This window comes from Chanodichthys erythropterus, chromosome 12, assembly GCF_024489055.1.
Source record: "Chanodichthys erythropterus isolate Z2021 chromosome 12, ASM2448905v1, whole genome shotgun sequence".
NCBI lineage: Eukaryota > Metazoa > Chordata > Actinopteri > Cypriniformes > Xenocyprididae > Chanodichthys > Chanodichthys erythropterus.
The window spans coordinates 9,655,619-9,679,733 of NC_090232.1; the positions used below are offsets into that span (position 1 = coordinate 9,655,619).

Genomic DNA, 24,115 nt, shown 5'->3' on the forward strand with positions numbered 1-24,115 from the left:
ATTTAAAGTCTTTATTGTTGTAGCATTCATATGAATTATTAACATTATTTGCAAGCTCTTTTTGTATGAATGAGGAGCTTGTATGTGTATCTAGCATAGAATGCTGCAGACCTGCAAATCACAAGCAGCCACAAACAAAATTATGAACACCGATTTAAACATGTATCTAAATACAAAAAGAATAAAGAATGAAGAACTGCAGAAACAAACAGTTTGTGACAAAAACTCCATGGTCTTTGTCATCTGACGGGATGATCTTTATCTGGATGAAAAAGAACAAATAAACATTCATAAGCATAAGCTCCACCAGAAGTGAATGTTCAAGATAAATCTGCAGAACTGAGGCCAGTGGCGTCAGACCAGAAGTTCTGGTGGTGCTGACGATTGCGTATCCCGCTCCAACCACTAACCCTACCTTTCACTATATCTAAAAGCTCAACCCTAATGAATGCCCAACTACTAAACCTACCCTTAATGATAAGCTATACCCCAACACGGATCTGAGACTGCTCGTCTGGCACTGCTGTCCTGTTGTGACGTATGGCTCTGCGGTTCTGCAGTTGGTTATTATTGGAATATTTAGAAATTGCAAACAGTAACTAAACTCACAATGAATATTTATGCTCATTCATAGACATCCTTCTTGTCTGCGATGTACTGAGCAATTTCTTGTGGTGTCATCAACTTCTCTGCCTCGGCGTCAGGGATCTCAAAACCTGTACACGTGAGAAAACACTGTATCAGCTGGGTAAATACACATCCAACAATGCATACATTCAAAGAATCCATAAATACAAAACAATGGTCATAATGTGAAATGTAATACATGAAATTAATTATAACCATTTGTAAATGCAAGTACAAACCAAATTCATCTTCCATAGCCATGATGATCTCCACTTGATCTAAACTGTCCAATCCCAAATCTTTCATGAAGTGGGACGTAGCCTGAAGCTATAAAAATAAAAATCATCAAACAGTTAATCTGCAGAGAGCAATATATTTGGAGCTGGTTTGAAATATTTCAGACAAACATGTCCATCTGATCAAACTGATGGAGTATTTACTTTCTCAGGGTTGATCTTGTCATAGAGCTTCAGGACATAGAGGACGCGGTCATGGATCGTCTCTAGGGTTAATGGAGGCAAGTCACCGTACGCCCTCCACTGAAAGACCTGAAACGAACTGCCAGAGATCTACAGAAGAAAACAAAACATTTTAGAAAGTATATATGTGATCCCTGGACCACAAAATAAGTCGCACAGGTATATTTGTGGCAATAGTCAACAATACAGTGTATGGGTCAAAATTACCGATTTTTCTTTTATGCCAAAAATCATTAGGATGTTAAGTAAAGATCATGTTCCATGAATATATTTTGTAAATTTCCTACCATGAATATATAAAAAATGTATTTTTGTGAGTGGATAGGCATTGCTAAGAACTTCATTAAAAGAGATTTTCTTAATATTTTGATTTTTTTTGCACCCTCAGATTCCAGATATTCAAAGAGTTATATCCCGGCCAAATATTGTCCTCTCCAAACAAGCTTATTAATTCAGCTTTTAGATGATGTATAAATCTCAGTTTAAAAAAAATGGACCCTTATGACTGGTTTTGTGGTCCAGGATCACATATAGACACCTAGAGCAGTGTTGTTTTAATAATATTTATATATGATTATAGTATTAAAGTTTTGAATTAGCTTTTATTTTTATATTTTCAGTTTTCATTTTATCTTAAGTTTTAGCAGTTTTGTTATGTGCTATTGTCATTTTCATATTTCTATTTACTTAGCTTTATTTTTTATTTCAAATTTTAGTAATGTTAGTACTTCAACAGTTCGATTTTTTTTTAATTTAAGTTTCTTAAGATTAAGTTTTTCATCTAATATTTATATTTTATTCTATTTCAATTACCAAAGACAATTTAACAGTTTTAGTTTTAGGTAACAATAAAAACACTTTAACGAAACTGTTCAGTTAATGATAAATGGTGAGTATTATGATAAGTGAATCATATATTTGTTTAATATCTCAGAATATCAATGAGAAAGAATGAATCAAAGAAAATTGTTGCCATTATACTATACATTTTTAAACTTTTAAACATTCATAAAGGTATTTGTACGTACAATCTTGTAATACATACAAACTATTATAATTGTTAAACCATGAGTGATTACAGCAAACGATATTAAAAATTGATAAATAAGAAAAGACCAATCTAATTATCTGTTATGCCACATTAAGATAACACATTAAATTAGAAACAATTTCGCTGACTGCATTCAGCTCGCTTGGTTCACACCTATTTCGTTGCTGCACACCGTACATAAACTGAAAAGAAGTGAAATAAGGCAGTTTGTCCATCATGTTGAAGTCATAACTAAAGACACGGGTAGGTCATTGGATGTCATCAGTCAATCATTAAAACACACCTGCGCCAGCGGAGACTTGTGTCCATTAGTCAGATGTGAAAATGTTCGGCCATGGGTGAGCGGAGCTGCTGTTAATGTCGCGGCACTATTTACACGGTTAAAATATACGGAACGGTGGTTCAGGGATCGGACACACCGGGCAATGATGCGCGCCGCCATGTTTCTCAATCCGCTCCCACAATGCACGAGACTGCCACTGCGCATGCGCGACACACTGTCCTCACGAGACATCAAAAATTACTTTTTAAAAATGTAAGTTTAAAGTAAAAATTTAAATTTTAGTTTGACCACACATACTATATTACATATTAGTAAATATTCAAATAACTATGAACTTTAACTATAAAAGCTGTTATGACCTTTTCTTTTTTTGTTCTTTTTGTTGCATTTAAAAAATAATGGATAAAATAATATAGTTCAACATCCTCCCAACTAAAACCTTAAAATTAAAGACATATAAAGTATTTAATCTTTCACAGAAAAAAAAAGTCCATTCACAAAATTATATTTTATTTTGTAAAATATTTTTACATATCACATACAAAAAGTACAAATTCTCTGTAACAATTAGCTGTGCCCGTATTGAGATTTAACAACACAAACACAAAATCTTGTGTAATCATTTTTTAAAAAGATTTTAACAGTGTAAGATTTTAAATGTTGTTGAAAAATGGTGTTCAAGAACTTTGAATTAAAGTGACTGACAAACATTTTGTTGAACTGGGACGTTTGATCTGTTTATGAAGATTTGTAATGAAACACACTAACATCCCCATTTAGATATCCAGTCAGCAGAGTGTTTGGCCCTGCCCATCGAGCTAGTCGACACAACTCGTCCAGCACGCCAACAACTTTCGCCACGCTTCCTCTAAGATCCCAAACAACAACATGACCAGACTGAAAAACGCCAACGAGCCCAGAGCCCAAGACATCACCATCTATTAACCTAGAGAAAGAGAGTAATATTGATTCAACTTTACTGCTAACATAATGTGCACTAACATCACAACATTTATCGCTTCTAGTCTTACTGCTGTTTGTGTTGATCAGGGTAGTTGATAGAGGTCAGTGTGATGTGTTTGCCAGTAAGAGGATTCATGGCAATCAGAGTAAAAAGGGATGCGTTACTCTCTTCATCACACACATTTCCTGCATTTTGAAGTAATACACACAGCACACCCTGCAGGAATGAAAGCACAAGGTTATTACTGGCACATACTCATTTTAGTAACATGAGAACAATACTAGGGATGTCCCGATCACGTTTTTTTGCCCGTTTTTTTTAGTCCGAGTCCGAGTCATTTGATTTTGAGTATCTACCGATACCGAGTCCCGATCCGATACTTCTATAATACATGAAAAACAATAAAGAAGAGCGAAAAAACAGATCCAGGAACAGTGCTTTTCAGGTTTTTCAGGTATCTAACAGTCGTTTTCACGTACAGAAAATGGATAAAGTAATCAAATATAAAATATCACTGCATATTATCTTTACTGTATAAAATAAATAAAGATTAATCATTATTGAAGTTACAAAAACTATTCAGTCAAGAGCAGTAAGTGATTTCTTTGTTATTTGTTGTTTTATTTAACATTAAAAACAGGCAGCAGGAATATTTTTTTCTCCCTTTAAGGCATGCACAATCCAGTACATACCTATACTGCTCCACATGCGATGTCTTTCTCGACTAATATACGTTCACTTAAGACATAACCGACTATGTTTGCTAGGATAATCGCTAGGACGGGCATTTTTAAATAATTTTTGTATGAATTTGTCCGCCGAAGCGCAAGACTTGAAAGAGAACTCAGTATTTGCGCGCTGACTGGAATAAGCGTGTGCGCGCTTCGGATGAGCGCACACAAATCTTCTCACAGCGCATGCAAGTTCTCTTTCGCGTCTTGTTCTTGAAGGTTTAAATCAGCAAGGCTTAAATGAGTTAGTTTAAATACAGATAGCAACGTGTGCTGTTCAGGTCTCACCTGTATCAACACCCGGGTGATGACGGTGTAAATGACTGGACATGAGAGCAGACGGCACTCGCAGTTAACAGTTTACAAAGAGTGACTGTTTTGTCCACGCTTTTTGATTATCGTTGTTGTAACGTTTTGCGCATCCATCGACTGAAACGTACATTATTTGAACTCTGTCTGTTTTCCACGTTGCTATTTTAAACAAACCATACGGCACGGTTCGATATTTTTTTTTTTACCGAGAACCGTTGCACCCCTAATACATATATATCCGAGTCCTGATCGGGAGGTAACGTCCGATTCCGATCGAGTCTGAAACCACGTGATCGGGCCCGATTTCCGATCACATGATCGGATCTGGACATCCCTAAACAATACACTCACTCACTCTGTAAGAATATCCCTTCATGCAGTTTGTCATGGTTAGAGTCTTTTCCAGGTATATAGTCTGAAGCAGCTGGCCAGATTTCATGCTCCTGAAATACACAATTATGACAAAAGAGATAATCATTAAAAAAAAAAAATCATTTACTGAAAAAAGAAAATGCACAAAACTGACTCTTAGTACCATATCAGAAAATAATTTAATCAGAAATTAATAATTAAAAAATCAAAACAAAGATCAGTACAACATCAATATAATAATAGAAAACTTGTAATTGTATCTCAATGTACAGGACAGATACAGTTAAAAAGTTAACTAAAAAATCATTTAAAAGTTTAAGGCTCAATATTGCCCAATTCATCACCATATGAGGAGGGTTTTGCATTCTGTCCAACCAATCAGAGCATCTTTTTCCTCCTCTACAGGTGCAAGGGTCCGAATGTTCTGCTTTGCAGACACCAAGGGAAGAGTGTTCACTACCCTGTAATTATGAAATAATGAATAGTTTTGCTAAAATATTTCAAGTGAATAATATATATAAAAGGGTTTCGGGTTTTTAAAGGTTTAGTTCACCCAAAAATGAAAATTCTGTCATTTGTTACTTACCCTCATGTCATTCTACACCCGTAAGACCTTTTTTCATCTTTGTAACACAAGTTAAGATATTTTTGATGAAATCTGAGAGGTATATGACTTTTTAACCGACACTTTCAAGGTTCAGAAAGGTAGTAAAGACATTCTTAAAACAGTTGACGTGACTGCAATGGTTCAACCTTAATTTTATGAAGCGACAAGAATATTTCTGTGCGCAAAAACAAAACAAAAATAATGACTTTATTCAACAATCTCTTCTCTTCCCTGTCAATATCCTTAAGCAAGTGACGCAGTAAGCACAGTGAAGGCTTCTGTGTTTACGTCCAGATGCTAGCTCAGTATTGGCCAATGCTGATCATGTGAGCAGCATGATGCATGCGTGTGATGCTGACGCAGGAGCCGGCCAATAATGAGTTGGCGTTCTGACATACAACCTGGAAGCGCTGGACGTAAACAACGTATGAGAATGACACAGAAGAGAAGAGATTGTTAAATAAAATCGTTATTTTTTTCAAAAATATTCTTGTTGCTTCATAAAATAAAGGTTGAACCACTGCAGTCACATCGACTGTTTTAAAAATGTCTTTAGTACCTTTCTGGACCTTGAAAGTGGTGGTTAAATTGCTGTCTATGGATGAGTCATATACCTCTAGGATTTCATCAAAAATATCTTAATTTATGTTCTGAAGATGAACGAAGGTCTTACAGGTGTGGAACGACATCAGGTTGAGTGATTAATGACAGAATTTTCATTTTTGGGTGAACTAACCCTTTAATATTGGCATGATGGTTTGTTACCTTCCCTCTTGAGTCACTGTTAACACATTGACCCTTTGTTGATCTCCAGGGGTGGAGCAACACACAAGCCGACTGTTAGACACACCCACCACTGCTTGCAATGTGTCCTTGCACACCACGTTCTGAGAGAACGTCCCATCCATACTTTGACAGTAGAGCACCCTGCACTCAAGAACACAGAGTGAATTAACTTAGCGTTTCAGATTATTGAATTCTAACACAAAAACTCATCTTGGTTTTTGAGCGCAGTTCTCAAAGTGTTTGAGTTCATTGTTTTCAAAGGATGAAATTAAATTAAATGGTAATTTTGCTAATTTTATATTATGCCATTTTTGTTACCTTGTTTCTGTGATTTCCAAGTGACCCAAAGTCACACAAAGCAAGCCCGAAGAGTCTGGAATCACTTGCAAAGACATCACGGGCTACAGATTCAAACACAGGAGTCAAAGCAAAGGGATTTAGGCATATTTTTTTAATTATTGTGATAATGAGTTGATAAATGAGTCACCCACAACTGAAAATTCTGTCATCATTTACTCACCCTCATGTTGACATTATCTTCAAAACACAAATTAAGATATCTTTAATGAAACCTGACAGGTTTCTGTCCCTCCACTGAAATTCCAGGTAACTAAAACTTTTATTTACATTGAAAAAATTATAGACACATACATAGAGCACATCACATACGGTAAACACGCAATCTTAAACGTGTTCATTTCACAAGAATCAATGAGGCTTGTTCTAACTTATGGAGCATTCCGTGTTACTATATGCAATGTGCTCTATGTATATTTGTGAATAAAAACCTAAATTAAATCTGTGCATCATACACAACGATCATATCTCTTCACAAGACTTAAATTAAACTGCTCGATTCATACAGATTCGTTTTACAACAACTTTATGACCATCTTCTAAGTTTTGCTTACTTGAACTTTCAATGAAAGGAAAGAAACCTCTCGGATTCATTAAAAATACCTTAATTTGTGTTTTGAAGATTAACCAAAGACTTATGGGTATGGAATGGCATGAGGGTGAGTAAATGATCTTCGTTCCTAACCCTTTAAAGTTGGCATGAAACAGAAGTTGTGATAGTCTTTTCTTCCCTATTGTGACATATTTAAGTGAAATGGCTTCTGGAATGAGAAAAGAATGTAAGGCAGGTTTTATTTCATCCTTGGGAATGGATTGGATTGTAGGAAGTTGGGCATTGCTTAATAAATGCAACGCCCTGAAGCAAATGAATTGCTGCATTTCACAGAAACAACTGGAATTCAAGCAGCGAAACATGGATTTGCAGTTATCATTTTGTGTCAGATATGCTGGATTTAGGGGTAAAATTATGCCCTAGGTTATATAATGTATTGACAACTCATCAACTTAATATTTACCATCTTATATTCTGAGCAACTGTAAAGTTTTTGTCAACATTTGTCAACTGTCAAGTCCAACTGCCTTTAATTTAAGATAGTTTGCTTTACTCCCATTTTCGGCGTTTCCTCTATTTAAACAGGTCATGTTGCAGGATGTTTTGTCACTCAGTCTAACTGAGGGGGCATGTCCTGGCAGGAAGGTACTCTCAATGCATACCCTCTATTCAATAATTATGTTCATGTATTTCCTGGGAATTGATCCCATGATCTTGGCAGTGATAACTAAATGGAGGCAGATCTGAATGCCAAATTGAAGTTTTGGAGGATATTTAGTTCCACCCACTGCCGAGATATACGTCATGAAAAGAGCAGGTTACTGTTTTGAGAAGGAAGGGAGGTTGACGTTTTTGATTAAAGATTAGGGCACATAAATAAAAAAAAAAATATGTGCACAGATAAATCATTTATATTTATATTTATATTATATTTATGATGAAATGCCATAGCAAATTGGATTACCTGTGCAAAAGTCCAGGTGTGTAAAAGACTCCAAGACTGAACTCCCTTCATCTGAGCCCAAAGGCAAACGCTCCATTCTCCTGCCACACAAATGCACCAATCCTCCAATGACCATCGCACCAAACACAAGTCCAACACGCATCCGCCCTCCAGTGCCTTAATACAAAGACAAGCACCAACCACATACATATTAGGTAATTAGACAATTAAGCACATATCATTGCTTTGCATATCAATAGATTATTTCTTTTAATTTATTGATACCTTAAAAGTGTGCATCTCCTGCAGGACTCCAGAACAACCAGCTGCATCACTGGATGATGTGGCAGTTACGGTTTCCTCATGTAATAATGTCAGATTGTTGGATGCATCAGTGTTACGTTCCTCTGATTGAGTTCTGTTATTGTCAGAATCTGTCGTTGTTTCTGATCGCCGAATGGTGGAAGTGTCCAAAGAGGTTGTCTCAACAGGAGTTTGATCTACATTACCAGACTTAAACTGTTTCATATCTGTAATGGCATTACTTTGGATTTCTGACCCAACCTCAGTGTGTTTATTGGATTTAACCTCCATTTCAAAATTGTTCTGGGTTTGGATTTCAGACTCAAAAAGATTTTTAAATCTCCCTGGGTCAGGAATAACTTCATTTTCTGGTGTGCAATTGATTTTATTTCCACATTCAAGATTGCTTTTTGTATTGAAACTGCATTCACGTTCCTGTTCATTTTCTGAGATGCATGAGAACTCCTTTTCTGGGCTGTTTAAGTTTTCATATCCCAGTGCATTGTTTTGTAATGGAGTACCTGGTTTCACAGTATTTTGAACTTTTGTCATTGTTTCTTGACTAATTTGAGTTTGATTTGGTGTTTCAGAACCTCCCTGATCCCCACTATTAGAAAAGCTACAATTTTTGATGATCCCTGATGTTTTAGCTGAGACTGATTCTGGAGACACACACCCCTTAAGTGAGATTGAAGAGGGAGACCTAAAGACACCAGATGGAGAAAAGAGAGGTGACCGGAGGTCTATGGGTGAACCTGGAATCAAAAAGTGAGGGGACATTCCCAAAGATGGTAGAAGAGGATCTTGACCTTTCTGCATTTGTGGGGTCAGAGACGGACTCAAGTTCAATATCACGGGGCAAAGCGAGGTGTTCTCAGAGGGCATGTGAGATTCTTTTTGCATCTGGTTTATGTGAAGCTCACTAATGTTTTCAGGTTCAGAAGATTCCACTTTTGTCTCATTACTTATCCTTTTGTCTGGTTCAGTTTGGCCAAACTGTCTGCTGTCCATGAGATCTGAAGAGATGGTCTTCATTTCATTTACAACGTTGAGGTCCATCTGTATCTCTCTCTGTGATTGGTTAGTGGGGACTGACTGAGAAAGAGGTAAACTATCCTCAAGAGAAGAGGTAGTTAGGGGTTCTCGAGTAAATAGTTCACACTCTGAGTAGCGTACTTCACAATTTCTTATTCTCCCACTCACTCTCTGGCGCCTGCTGCTCTGCCGTGTGTTGTACACTAGGGGGCGTTGTGCGAAAGGTTCTACAGCTGAAGTTGACAAGCGCAATCTTTCGAGCTTTAGTTGTCCAAAATCATCATCAGGTAGGTGGAAATCCTGGATATCAACAGCAGCCAGCAGTCCAGTTTTCGTATCATTTTCTTGAAGAGCTTGAATGAGTGAAGCTATTGATGGCAGAAGAGGTGACTGATCTAAAATGCAAAAATGATTCACAAACATTATTATTGTGAATGTGACTGTTACGCATCAATTTTTATTCACATTTATGCATTTGGCAGATGCTCTTATAGAGGGCATGACATGACACAAAAACATGACATCACAGTAGAGTTGCTGCGGTTACACCCAGCGAATGGCAAAAAGACTGAGCCTGCGTCTCAATGTGCATACTATCCATCCTAAATAGTATGTGACACTAGTAATTTTCAATACTATTTAGGGCTGATAGGGTGGATAGTATGCACATTGGGATGCAGGGTGAGTGGCAGCATAGAGACAGAGTGACACGCGTCATAATCTGAAAACCACGCCTACCAGGGGGGGAAACAATCCAACCGTCTCCATTGACTTTGTATTGCGTGAGGCTGCCTCCTTGTCATTTCTGACTTATAACAAAAAACAGGAAAATGTCTAAAAGCTGCTATGTGACAAGGTGTGCAGAAAACAAGCTAAAAAACCCAGAACCAAAAACCCAGAAGTTTTTATAAGCTTTCGACCCAAAAAACGAGCGTTTAAGGACACAAAAGTGGATACAGGCAATTGTGACATGTTATTTTACATTGAGAACTACGTCCACTGGAGGGGAACGTAATCAGCGACAGGAAATATAATATATAAAACTGACATTTGGATATTTGACTTATCAGTGACTAAATGTTTACTGCACACATAGTGTAGGCATACTGAGGCATATTGAATGTGAGGATTTACCTGATGGTTTAAAAGCTGATGCTTTACTTCTTACTGCCTGTATCCATTTTTTTCTCCTTAAAAGGCTGGCTTTTACGGTTCGGTAGCTTATGAAAAACTTAGTTCTGTTTTTTATTTTAGCTTGTTTGCTGCACACCTTGTCACATAGCAGCTTTTAGACCTTGTTCTGTTTTTTGTTATAGGTCAGAAATGACAAGGAGGCAGCCTCCCGCAATACAAAGTCAATGGAGACCGATTGTTTCCCCCCGGCATGGTGTTCAGCTTGAATACCGTAAAAAAAAAAAACACAAAAACCATCTAAAATGAGAAAGACCTTCATGATTCACTGTACAAAAAGATTCAACAAGAAATCAGATCTTTTTTGAATCGCTGCAATTCACAGAAACAACTGGAATTCAGGCAGCGAAACATGGATTTGCAGTTATCATTTTGTGTCAGATATGTTAGATTTAGGGATAAAATTATACCCTAGGTTATGTAATGTATTGACAACTCATAAATTTAATATTTACCATCTTATATTCTGCATAACTGTAAAGTTTTGGTCAATGTTTGACAACTGTCAAGTTATAATTATGTTCATGCATTTCCTGGGATTTGAACCCATGACTTTGGCATTGCTAGCACCATGCTCTCCTGCAGTGGCTCCCAATCCTGATGCTGGAGTACCTCCAACACTGCACATCTGGGATGTCTCTCTTAGGCCAGCCACACACTTGAATATTTTAAGGCCGATTTTGAGCCCGATCTGCACACTCCAACAATCTAGGGGGTGTGGCCCAATTCGAGGTTTCTCGCAACTGACTTTTTGTCCTCAATTGCGGTGTCATTACGATTATTTCACTGCTCCCAGTCACGTCAGAGCATGTTTGATATTTATGACTCTTGATCAGGCTGGACAATGAGTGAGCAAGCTTCACCAACTGGATGTTGCATGCTTCTATAGCAGCCCCAAACATGCCACAAAAGTGGAGTATTGAGAAAGATCACCCATATTCTTTTTTTCTCCTTTTTCTTCCTGTAAAACAAAACTCGCACTGTCGATCGTCCTCCATTTGTTTTTCTTCTGAAGTCACATTTGATCTCACGAGTCTCAGTCTGACTGTAAAAATGTTACTACAATCGACAGGTGTGCAATGGTCTCGCGATCCAGACGAATCTTCCAGTGTGTACATTCGAAGGATTATACTGCTAAAAATTGGTTGAAACTGCCCTTATGTCTGTGGTCTCCCACAGTTTTAAAACAGGTTAAGATTTTAAAAAATCATTAGTGTATGGCCAGCCTTATCGGACAGACCCATCTGAGGTCTTGAAGTCTTTACTAACGAGCTGATGAGTTGAATCCGATGTTTTTGAGGGCGGCATCTAAACTGTGCAGTGCTGGGGTTCTTCAAACCTGGACTAGGGTTGGGAACCATTGCCCTAATGTTTGATTTACACAGGAATAAATGTAATAATACATTCATAAATAAAAAACATACAAGACAGACAAAATATTTTAAAATATAAATCTCACCATCTTTTTTAGAACTTGTCTGACACTCTCTTCCAGTTTGTCCATGTTTTCTTCTGAAAATAGGGTATAAATTTGAATCTGGGAGGAGTTGGGAATCAAAGTAAAGCTGAGAATCTGGGAGATGCTTAAAATCTTGAGTAACTCCTTGCTCTGGGCTTGTCTTCAAACTCACTGTAGGCCCAGGTGACTGGATTGTCCAAGTTTCTGTCTGTGGTTGTTCAAGAACCGATTGTGATTGGCTGAGTGATTGAGTGTCAGACTTTGATTCTATGAGAGACTCTGAATCTGCTTGAGAATCACTTGCAGGATGCGATACTGTACAATCTAGAGCAGCTTTGGCACATGAGGCCCTACCTACAGTGCCTCTTCCTCTCCTCCCTCTCTGACCTTTTCCTCTGAATCTGGCCTGATACAAATCTGAATCCACGAGAAGTTGGGAATCAAAGTGAAGCTGAGAATCTGGAAGATGCTTAAAGTCTTGAGTAACTTCTTGCTCTGGACTTGTTTTCAAACTCGCTGTAGGCCCAGGTGACTGGATTGGCCAGGACTTTGCCTGTAGCTGTTTGAGGAGCAACTGTGATTGGCTGGGTGATTCAGTGTCAGACTTCAATTCCATAAGACACTCTGAACCTGCTTGAGAATCACTTGCAGGATGTGATACTGTACAAACTAGAGCAGCTTTGGCACATGAGGCCCTACCTACAGTGCCTCTTCGACGGCCTCTCCTCCCTCTCTGACCTTTTCCTCTGAATCTGGCTTGGTACAAATCTGAATCCACACGAAGTTGGGAATCAAAGTAAAGCTGAGAATCTGGGAGATGCTTAAAATCTTGAGCAACTCCCTGCTCTGGCCTTGGCTTCAAACTTACTGTAGAACCAGGTGAATGGATTGGCTGAGATTCCTGTGGCTCATCAAGGACCAAATCTGATTGGTTGGTTGATTCAATGTCGGACTTTGATTCTATAAGAGATTCTGAATCTGCTTGAGAATCACTTGCAGGATGTGAAATTGAACAGTCTTGGGCAGCTTTGTCACATGAGGCCCTACCTGCAGTGCCTCTTCGACGGCCTCTTCCTCTCCTCCCTCTATGACCTTTTCCTCTGCATCTGGCCTGGTTTGTGGACTTGGAGACTGATTCTGAACGCTCTGGGGTCATGTGACCTCTACCACTCATTTGTGATTGGCTGAGCCTGCGTCTGCCCCGCCCCCCAGTGAGCTGGCTGTAAATGACAGCATCTAGATCGACAGAGCTGTGAGATGCAGCCATGCGCCGTGTCGTCCGAATATAATACTCCACAGGAAACGGTAAACCCTCAACCAGCGTGCAAGAATCCAGAATGCCAGATGTAAACGAGGAGTGTTTAATGTCTATTCTGTCATCATAACCTTTATTTGAGTCTGTGAGCAACTGGTTTGTTTGTTTAAGCATCTCTTCTGATTTGTCAGTAATCTGTACTGCTTCAGATGGCTGAGAGAAAGATGAGGTTTGAATAGGCACTGCTGAACCTGACTGTATTTTTTCTGACTGTATTTTTTTCTCAACAGGCCGATCAATCAGAGGTACGTTATCTTCTTTCTTGCTCCAGTGAATGTTTTGAATTTCTAAATTATTTTCTTCACTTGAAATCACTGGCAGTTTGTTATCTGATTGGCTCACAGAGCAGTTTAATACACAATGCCCTTCTCTTTTCCCATCATTCTCCAGTTCTTGTGATGCTTTAGAAACTTTACAATCTGTACTTACTCCTATAGGCCTCTCCTGGTTCTTCTCCCCTATAGCTGGCATCATCTTAATTTCTTGTTCTTGTTTTCTTGTTCTTGTTTTCTTTTCACAGTCCTTCTCTTCCTTCTTACCTTCATTTCTCACTCCTTTCAGACTTTTCTCTTTATCAATAAATTCACTACCCTTCTCCTTTTCACGAATATTGTCTTCACATCCATCTCCTTCTTTCTCTTGACTGATGTCAGTGTCCGATTCTCGCTCTTTGTTCTGTAGGCGCAATCGACTGCGCTTGGAGCGCAGGCGGTGGGCAGGAGTTCGCCTGCATTCAAGGGAGTACAAAGGTGGTGTGGATGCAATCTCTGTGTGTTGCAATTTTATGGCAGGAATTTTCTGTACAGAGCTGTTTGTTTCTGCAACTATGTCTGAAAAAGCAAAAAGAAAAAGTATTTAGAATTGAATAGGTTCTGGTATGCATTTAACTTATTTTCAACACTCTTTAGAGGGATAGTTCACCCAAAAATGAAAATTCTGTCATCATTTACTCACCATCATGTTGTTCCTGTATGAATTTCTTTCTTCTGCTGAAGACAATAGAAGACATTTTGATGGATGTCGGTAACCAAACAGTTGATGGGCACCATTGACTTCCATAGTATTTTTTTTATCCATACTATCAAAAGTCAATTGTGCAAATTAACTGTCTGGTTACCCATATTCTTCAAAATTTTTGTGTTCAGCAGAAGAAAGAAATCCATACAGGTTTGGAACAACTTAAGGGTGAGTAAATGATGACAGAATTTTCATTTTTGGGTGAACTATCCCTGTAACATTAATATTACAATTAAGTATGGGAAAATAAATATTTTGGGCATTTTTCAATCCTATGGGATGTTTTGCCAGTTCATATGTCCAACTACTTAGATAGAGCGCTATTCCTTAAGTGGTGAAAACAATGTGTGGTAAATGTTGTTAAAACTATTTAATAAACTATTAAAAATTGTTTTCATTAATCGAAACAAAGCTGAAATATAAAATATAATTAGATTAAACATTTTCTAAATGTTGCCTTAAAAACAAAGTACTAAAATAAAATGAAATAAAAATAAATTAAAGAAAAATTGAAATATTTAATAAATGAATTAAAATGACAAAAGCACACAACAGAATTACTGAAATGAAAAAATAAAAGATAATACAAATATTAGTAAATACTATAATTGTATATAAATATAAAATAAGAATAAAATTAAAAATCTTAAAATGGTGTATATGGTCATCAAAGGTATCTCAAACTACTCAGGCTTCCAAATGAATAGTGCCACATTTACAATCTTGTATGGTTTAGGAACAAGAACACTGAAACATGTTTGTATTTATTCATGTTTGATTAATTTAATACTGAAGATGGCCTTACTGGTCCGTAGTCGCAGATTCTGATGGTTTTCAGAATATTCTGAGGTCGGCATGAAAGAAGTCGTAATAGACGGCTCAGATGTGTGTGCAAAGTCAATCTGTGTAAATCTGTTGTGGTCAGAGTCTCCGTTCTGCACACGCCTGCAAGTGGCATCATGATGCTCTGCTCTCTAAACAAAAAACACACAAACAATCATTAACAGGTTTTAACAAGTTCGATTTTATGACAATTCAAGCTCTATTATACTGCAGAAATCATTGTTTTAACATCAGTTTGAAGACAAATTCTTCCATTATCACAAATACAGCATGTCTTTACCTGCAGTCTCTGTGCCGTCCTCTCATACTCTCGCTTAAGCTGCTCCAGTCGTCTTCTCAGCTTAATGACAAATTAAATAATGATGTTTTTATCTGTCATGTTAAGTAATAACATTAAAAAAAAAAACACTAAAACGTAAATAAACGTTAATCTTACATATAAAAACATTATATGGTACCTTTAAAAGTACTACTATTGTACAGAGAGAAAATCAGATGTTAATACCATGTTACTACACCATGTATGCTGAAAGGTACCATAGTATTTACACTGTGTACCATGGTATAATTTTGTCAAATGGTGCTTCCACAATATGAACTTACTGTCTCTTTATCTTCGTTATGGAGAATCTCCTCTGACATCCTGTAAACTAATATGCTAATATGTTATTTCTTTATTTATAAGATGCAGGTGTACATTTGACATGAAAACATCAACCAACTGTAAACAACCTCACAAACATCTTGACTGAGACGCACTTATGAATAAACACAGATTTGGCTGCCCAAACAATCATTTTCATTTACTAAACATTCGTTTACATACCCAGGTGAATTGTTTTATTCTCAAAAGCTGGTTTTGAGTTTTGTTTCTAACCTGACAAGACTTGCGGAATATTTTGCCGCACTCAACCGTCCCGCGAGTTCTGACTGCAGACAAAAACAATCGACAACAGATCACATGCTGTGAACTTTAGGAAAATGTTAACTTACTCGATTTTCCTACTGGTATTAAAATAGTTCAATATAACATTAGACATATAATCTATTATATAATTAAATTAAATGGCCTCCAGAAGAGCATGATTTAATTTTAGACAGACGTATGCATTATCCGTCTCATTTAGTAATGTCTGTTTCCAGACTTCTTCTGGCGGAGCAGAAGATGGCGGTAATGCACCAATAAGCTGAGCCGCCCGTAAAACAAGAAAGAATGAAGAAGAAGAAAACTTGATCTGAGTGGTACCAGTGAAGTAGTACTTTGTGAGAAGAACCGCAGTGTGGTAGATTAATATTAGCTAAAGGTGTCTATTTGCATTAGAGGAACGGTGCTCAAGTCAAGTAACGTTAGTCAAGAAGCCTACATAAAGATGACATGTAGAAGGAAAATATAGATAAAATAGTTTTATCAGCAGCTGATGTTAGTGGCAAATAGTAGCTTTTTTATTGAAGCTTCTGCAATTTAAATGAAATCCATTAAAAACATTTTCGTTACTTGAAATGAAATAGACATTAAAGGTGCAATATGTAAAATTTTAGCAGTAAAATATCCAAAAAACCACTAGGCCAGTGTTATATATTTTGTTCACTTGAATACTCACGATATCCCAATGTTTTCAACTATTTGTAAATCGTGAGAAAATTAAAAATTTTAACCAAAGGTGCGTCCCAATTTGCGTATTTGTGCACTATTCTATGTCGTTTTTAAGTATAAATAGTGTGAGTAGTGCGTTCACACTGAAAATTCCAAAAAGAAAAAGTGCACTTTAAATACCCGGATGATGCACTAAATTAACGGAAAAAACGAAGTCTGGAATGTTGGACACTTCGTGCACTCAACTGTCGCAGCTTTAATTACATAGAGGAGGGGGTATCGGACTCCGTTGTTAAATGACAAAATAACCTTATACAATTCACGCACTACATGGATGAGTGCATAGTGCACAAGTACATAGTGTATAAGTATGTAGTGTATAGTGCGTCATTTAGGACGCAACTCAAGTCTCCGGGATGTGTGAGGAGTCGCCTGTCAATTGCGTCATACCCACATTACCCTCGGTTTCCGGTTTTATTTTTTTAAAAAAAAACATGGAAACACCAAAGACGCTTTAATATTTACATATTTTAATAGACAAGGGAACAACTGTTTGGTTACGTTTATAGACAGAAAATGAATTGTTATATTGCAGAACAGTAATACATAATTTTCTCCATCATACAATACGTTTTAAAATTAATTGCATGCCATTTATCAACACAAGCCATCCAGCATATATGATATTCTAAAATCGATCTATCTTACTGCAGTGTGTCTCACAACAGCAGGCAAGCGAACGCACAGAGTAACGCTATAACATTTTCAACACACTCAAATGCATCTAATATTATAAACAGAGCTGTGTTACCTCATGCTTATGACCGGAAAAGCAGCACCGGTGACTGTGTCATAATAAAAGTCCCGCTGCTCGTGAGGCGTGTGTCGCACAATCGCTCCAGCGGCCTCGTTCAGCTCCCACAACACTCAATCCTGCTCTGCTTCATACTTCATACCGCATCCATGAACATGATCTCTTCCTGAGTCCTATCCCTATTGTTTCTACTGGCCGTTGAGGTGAAGACCACATGTCTTAAGATTCCGCGCTCAAACTTGGCGTCATCAAGCTACGCCTTTGTTTTGAATAGGCTTCTAGCGACCTCTAGCGGACAGAACTCTTACATATTGCACCTTTAACTGTAATAAAATAAATAAAACTTATTGTATTTCAGCTAGTTGTCAAATCAACATCCCTCATTTTCATTTAGTTTAAAGGGATAGTTCACTCAAAAGTTAACATTCTGTTCAAACAGTTGTGGGGCACCATTGACTTATACTGTGGAATTCAGTGGTGCCCCACAACTGTTTTGTTACAAACACTCTTCAAAATATCTTTGTTTGTGTTCATCAGAACAAAGAAATGTATACAGGAACTTGTGGCTAAGTAAATGATAACAGAATTTTAATTTTTGGGTGAACTATCCCTTTAACTTGATGTAGGCCTACTAAAATAACTAATACTAAAACTGAAAGGAAATCAATAAAAACTATATATAGACATTTAAATAATAATAATAATAATAATAATAATAATAATAATATGACAACAACATAACACTGGAAGGCACCGTAGCTAGAATGATTTTTACTTTTTCTGAAGAAAATGTGAGTGTGGTGCTTGTCCATCTTACTTCATTGACACTGGTGCAACCACCTTGCCACAAAGACTCCCTCAAGGAAAAAATAGGCCTACTTTACAAAAGTAATATCACATGTCTTGTGAGGTTTGCATCAAACAGGACATTCATTCATTCTTTACAAGCATGGATGTTAAGGGTCCATCCAAGAAAGGTGGGTCTCCATATGTCATGGTTCCTTGGAGGTGATAGTGTTGTAGTGTATGTGTGGGTGAAGAGGATGTCTATGTTAATCCTGGCATTTACATACAAAATGTCACCTCTCTGCTCTCTGACATTTGCTGTCTGATGTCAAAAAGTCACATGCTGTCCTGAGCACAGACTTATGTCTTAATAAATATAGGTTAATCACATTATGTGATTTTGCATTTTTATTAGTACATATTTATAGAATATTAAGTATGTGATTACATAATATTCTATAAATATGTACTAATATAAATTTACTATACTGCATTAAATATACTAATAAACAAGACAAAGTTCAGAAAAGGCAGAACTGGAAGCCAAATAAAATTAATCATGTCTTTTATGCTATATATATGGAAATAGACAAAGCACTTCATAGCCTTCAGACTTGCGTAAACAGTGTTTGTGTGGAAAATGTCAGTGCTCCGAGGTGGCCATGTGTATTGCCATCCCTTCCATCTGATACTTCAGTTTTAATATGCAATGAATGGAAACTCACCTCTGACGTGATGAGCTCATGAAACAGTTGTTTGAAGTATTACGGACCTCAGGATGCGCTTTCTGTCTTCGAATTAATGGCAATTAAGTTGCAGCCTTGCTTAAGCAATTAAGCATATAATGCTGTTTTGAACATTTTACACATTTTAATAAGTACTCAACCATTTTTTTATGAAAGGACAACATGATGAAACAAATAAATTAAGATCATTAAATAGGTAATTTCCTGAAGTCTTATGAAAGTCTTTGAAAGGTCAGTCAATACATCAAGTAAAATATTAAATATTAGACATCAAAGAACTGGCTTGTTCACACATTAGTTCAATAATTAACCCTGATGTTAGATAAGCATACATGCAGGGCAGAGTAAAAAAAAAAAACTTTCTATAGTTTGCCAAACCGCTCAAGAATCAGGCTCAGAAATCCTGGCTGGAATAGCACACTTTTCTTAACTTACTGTATCCTGCTAATTCAATTTTTTATTTTTTTTTTTGCTAATTCAATTTCCACTCTGAAATTTCAATTTTTTTTTGTGAAACACACTTCAACGATATTTGTTTATGAATATGAAATATGTTTAGCAAAAATGAATAAAATTGACAAATAAATAAAGTGAGATTTGACAAATTAATAATTTTTTCAAATGTTTCAGCAACCTCAAAAGTTAGGTTATTTCACCTGTCATAGACTCATCATGTAAACAAATCATGACTAAAGAGGTAACCATAGCAATACCGTCCCGTGTTTAGTTTTACATTCATAAAAAGTACTGTCATCATTCACCACTTTATTATATATTTGCATATCATAAGTGTACCCCTCCCCAAATTTGAAGAATGTCGGTGACCAAACAGTTGATGGGCCCCACTGACTTCCATCACTGGGCCCATCAGCTGTTACCCATGTTCTTCAAAATATCTTCTTTTGTGTTCAGCAGAAGAAAGAAATTCATACAGGTTTGCCATGGCAACAATTTCTACTCATTTCCTTGTTATTCAGAAAAAATACAATATATTGCACTATGGGAATTAAAAGGGTATGCCTTAAGGTTGCCAATGATGTGCTGTTTTTAATTCCCATGACATTTGAATGTCCCTCAAAAACTCTCTTTCCCACTGTCACCCTCACTAGGAGGACTGTTGAAGTCCTCCAGAAATTGCTCTCATTTTTAATCATCTCTTCTCAAGGGGGATTTTTTTGCAGCATCTTTGACAAGTAAAGTAGAAAGTTTTATTTATACAGTGGAATTGCAGTAATGTATTTCCCCATTGGGATTTTTTTCAACAATCAACAATATGATTGCAGTTATTTATTTATTTATTTATTTTTATTTTTTTTTTTTTTTTGTAGTATAGTTGTATTTATGTATAAATAACACAATTATTTCTTCTTTTCAGAAAATGCATAGCAATATTTTACGGAAAGGGCAATAGGAAGAGTGCAGAGTTAGCTCTACTTAGAGTTAGGGATCTGCTTATTTTTGGTTTTCATGAGTTCCAAGTATATAAATCTATCAATTTCTAAAAGAAATGTGCATTTAAATAGAAAAGAAAATCATAATTTTATTGAAAAACTACTTTCCATTGTGGTACAGAGTTGCCAAGTACCTTCCGCCCCCATAAAATTATTTTTATTTTTTTTTATTTTTAAATCTTTTTCGATTTCCATAATTGAAGCTATTTCATGCAATAAAAACGTATTTGAAAAAATATTTCATGGTTAGAGCATAATGCGTACCATAGAGGGTTATGGCACCAACAGACAACTTTTGCACGAGATTAATGAACCCCAACAGTTTGCGCCTCGACATTTTCCTACTAACCCCTAGCTGAACTCCTGAATTTAGTAAATATTTCGCACAATGTGAAACTCTACAACACAGAAACCCACGCGTCACGTCACTCGCGTTTCCATTGGCTACAACTGAGTGATACGTAGGACGTATTCAGGCAATATAAGGGCAGCATCCTTGTCTCTTCTCACCACTGAATACCGGATCTCGACGACATTAGCACACTCAAAGTATCTGATTCATATGTGTTATTGAATGTTTGCTCATCAAAAATCTCTTCTGCAAACTATAATTTATAAAATTAACGACTGAAGGAATATGTCTTTGTTGGTGCGGGAGCATCGGTCTGTGCGCTTTGTGTTTCTGGGCGCCGCCGGAGTCGGAAAAACTGCCCTGATCACCCGCTTCTTGCAGGATCGCTTCGATTCCAAATACACGCGCACGGTGGAAGAGCTTCACGCGCTCGAGTACGACACGGACGGCGCGAGGGTGCGCATTGAGATCTTGGACACGAGCGGCAGTTATGCCTTCCCAGCGATGCGCGCTCTGTGCATCCGAACCGGGGACGCGTTTGCGCTTGTATACTCCGCCGACGAGCCAGACTCCCTGGATGAGGTGCAGCGACTCCGTGAGGAGATTCTGGAGTTGAAAGGGGAGAAGTTTACGGGCATCACGGTGATAGAGAACAAAGCGGACCTGGGCAGTCGGGGTCGCCAGGCTACTGCTGAGGTGATGCGCACGGTAGAGGAGGACTGGGGCGCGGGCTTCGTGGAGACGTCCGCGCGCACCGGCGAGAATGTCAACGGTGTGTTTCGGGACTTGCTTCAACAGATGAAGTTACCGAGCCGCGTGAGCCCGGCACTGCGCAGACGGACGCAGACAGTGACCAGAGAGCTTACAGAGACACGGAAAAAAACTCAAATGAAGAAGAACAACAGCTGTATCTTGTCTTAATGGACATTTACGGGACGTTATATATTGTTATGCATCATACTGATGCTTGAGTGTTCTGGATCAAATAGACTCCATAAATGTTGAGGGACACTGAATGTTGATACTTTATCATAAACATAAAAGGGTTTTCTGTTCTATGACTGCTATTCTGTGAGATCTTAAATGAATGAATAAATGCAAATTATGTTCCAATCAATATGTGTTTTTCTTTGCATACTCCTTGGCTTGTTCCATAGAAGGTAATAGTCAATCAAATGTGACTATAGGCTACAAGAAAAGTAGCCTACAACAACAAACTTGTGCATGCAACAGACAGACATGTTTTTATTTGTATAGGAATGAAGGAGAGGCATATACTTTATATCCATTCATTTGAAACATTATCATTATCTAGGCCAGACTGTCAATAAGTGTTTTCTGCACCTTGCTGCTCTGACTTATAGAAGATGTGAAGGGTTTTGCTACATGTGCTGAATGTCCTCACCTTTCCTCAATAAATAATGTCAGCTCTGCACCTTACAGATGGTCTATCAGTCTGTGTGCTCAGGTATTTGCATGACTCAACACCGTGTCACACCCTTTCTTTACTATTGGGATCAGACATGAGAGCTCACAGACTGCAAATAATATCATCATGTCCTTAAAGGGTTAGTTTACCCAAAAATTATTAAATTACTCACCCTCGTGTCGTTCCACACCCATAAGACCTTTGTTCATCTTCGCAACACAAATTAAGATATTTTTGATGAATTGGCTCAGTGAGGCCTCTATTGCCAGCAAGATCATTAACACTTTCAGATGTCCAAAAAGGTACTAAAAACATATTTAAAACAGTTAATGTGACTACAGTGCTCCAACCTTAATATTATAAAGTGACGAGAATACTTTTTGTGCGCCAAAAAAACAAAAAAATGACTTTATTCAACAATATCTAGTGATGGGCGATTTCAAAACACTGCTTCATGAAGCTTTACGAATCTTTTGGTTTCAAATCAGTGGTTCGGAGTGCCAAAGTCATGTGATTTCAGTAAACAAGGCTTCGTTACGTCATAAATGTTTCACAATTTCAATAGTTCACGTGACTTTGGCAGTTTGAAACGTGCTCCGAACCACTGATTCAAAACAAAAGATTTGTAAAGCTTCAAAGCTGCATGAAGTAGTGTTTTGAAATTGCCCATTACTAAAGTCGTTATTTTGGTTTTTTGGCACACAAAAAGTATTCTCGTCGCTTCATAACATGTAGTCACATGAACTGTTTTAAAAATGTCTTTAGTAGCTTTCTGGGCGTTTGATAGTGTTAATTATCTTGTTGGCAATAGAGGCCTCACTGAGCCATCGGATTTTATCAAAAATATCTTAATTTGTGTTCCGAAGAGAAACGAAGGTCTTACAGGTTTGGAATGACATTTTCTGTCCACTCATGATGGGTGAGGAGAGAGAGAGCAAGAGGGAGATTTGAAGCAAGACTGTAGACGGAGAGATGGCTGAGAGACATTACAAAAGAGAAAAGGTCAGAGGAATATCACTGGAAAAAGAAGGGATATGATCAGGCAAGAGTTTAGGCCTTTAATTTTAGAAAAGATTTCCAGTGCTGGAGAGACCTAAGCAGGAAGGCCTGAAAACGGACACAGAGGTTGCGGTTTTGCTGTGTTTCTCAGAACCAAGATGTGCTGTTGGTGTAATGTTAGCTATAAAACAGGACAGTTTTAAGTGTTTGACTGGAGCTGGTGTACTGCTGGCGACTGACAACCAACTCTTGCTTGTTTATACTAGTTCATTTTATGTTCTTCCTTGACATATGTTCGTCATCTTCGCTTATTTTTTTCAAAGCATTATTAAATCATTAAAACAATAAAAGCACAGTGAAATGTTAGTTGGAATAACTTTCAGAATGATTGACAGCATTGGCAGTCAATCAGAATCCAGAATCCATCCAGCTTTAGCATTTAAAGTGGCAGACTACAAAACTGCAGCATGCACTTATAAACAGAACGATATTATGCGTAGGTGTGGATGCTAGTTATTGTTAGTTATCATTCTTGGTGTGAATGGGCCTTTACTGTTGTTGCTTATTTGGAATTGGACCCAATTTCCATGAAGATTTCAAAACTTTCCATCTGAACGCATTGCAGTTCTCCTTGCTTCCCTGCTTTGTCACCTCCTAAAAATTATTTACAAGGTTCATGGTCATAATAGCATTATAATGCACAACACAATTGTGGA

The 24,115-nt window shown here is 37.4% G+C and overlaps 3 protein-coding genes across 3 annotated transcripts; 1 reads left to right on the forward strand and 2 right to left on the reverse strand.

The window, feature by feature from the left end:
- On the reverse strand, window positions 1-2,621 carry ndufab1a (NADH:ubiquinone oxidoreductase subunit AB1a). Its single transcript, XM_067404578.1, has 5 exons — window positions 2,441-2,621; window positions 1,068-1,196; window positions 867-954; window positions 610-716; window positions 1-262 (listed from the first exon to the last, which is right to left on the reverse strand). The coding sequence occupies exons 1-4, from the start codon at window positions 2,597-2,599 to the stop codon at window positions 625-627; spliced, it is 468 nt and encodes a 155-aa protein (XP_067260679.1). The 5' UTR covers window positions 2,600-2,621; the 3' UTR covers window positions 1-262; window positions 610-624.
- Window positions 2,622-3,022: 401 nt separating this feature from the next.
- Window positions 3,023-16,143, reverse strand: palb2 (partner and localizer of BRCA2). Its single transcript, XM_067404422.1, has 13 exons — window positions 16,055-16,143; window positions 15,832-15,878; window positions 15,509-15,568; window positions 15,191-15,359; window positions 12,054-14,198; window positions 8,351-9,798; window positions 8,087-8,242; window positions 6,531-6,613; window positions 6,192-6,353; window positions 5,164-5,280; window positions 4,803-4,890; window positions 3,472-3,620; window positions 3,023-3,386 (listed from the first exon to the last, which is right to left on the reverse strand). The coding sequence occupies exons 2-13, from the start codon at window positions 15,868-15,870 to the stop codon at window positions 3,179-3,181; spliced, it is 4,824 nt and encodes a 1,607-aa protein (XP_067260523.1). The 5' UTR covers window positions 15,871-15,878; window positions 16,055-16,143; the 3' UTR covers window positions 3,023-3,178.
- A 5,002-nt stretch (window positions 16,144-21,145) lies between these two features.
- rasd3 (RASD family member 3) lies at window positions 21,146-22,062 on the forward strand. Its single transcript, XM_067404997.1, has one exon. The coding sequence runs from the start codon at window positions 21,257-21,259 to the stop codon at window positions 21,890-21,892; it is 636 nt and encodes a 211-aa protein (XP_067261098.1). The 5' UTR covers window positions 21,146-21,256; the 3' UTR covers window positions 21,893-22,062.
- Window positions 22,063-24,115: the final 2,053 nt, after the last annotated feature.

Bases quoted from the DNA above. Each gene is read 5' to 3' on its own strand.
- ndufab1a (XM_067404578.1), bottom strand. From the start codon at position 2,599: ATGGCGGCGCGCATCATTGCCCGGTGTGTCCGATCCCTGAACCACCGT. The intron at 1,197-2,440 runs GTGTGTTTTAAT...TTTCTTCTGTAG, and splicing joins ACAAGTCTCCGCTGGCGCAG to ATCTCTGGCAGTTCGTTTCA. The intron at 955-1,067 runs GTAAATACTCCA...TTATTTTTATAG, and splicing joins ACAAGATCAACCCTGAGAAA to CTTCAGGCTACGTCCCACTT.
- palb2 (XM_067404422.1), bottom strand. From the start codon at position 15,870: ATGTCAGAGGAGATTCTCCATAACGAAGATAAAGAGACA. The intron at 8,243-8,350 runs GTATCAATAAAT...CTTTGTATTAAG, and splicing joins AGGAGATGCACACTTTTAAG to GCACTGGAGGGCGGATGCGT. The intron at 6,354-6,530 runs GTAACAAAAATG...TCTTGAGTGCAG, and splicing joins TTGGAAATCACAGAAACAAG to GGTGCTCTACTGTCAAAGTA.
- rasd3 (XM_067404997.1), top strand. From the start codon at position 21,257: ATGTCTTTGTTGGTGCGGGAGCATCGGTCTGTGCGCTTTGTGTTTCTG.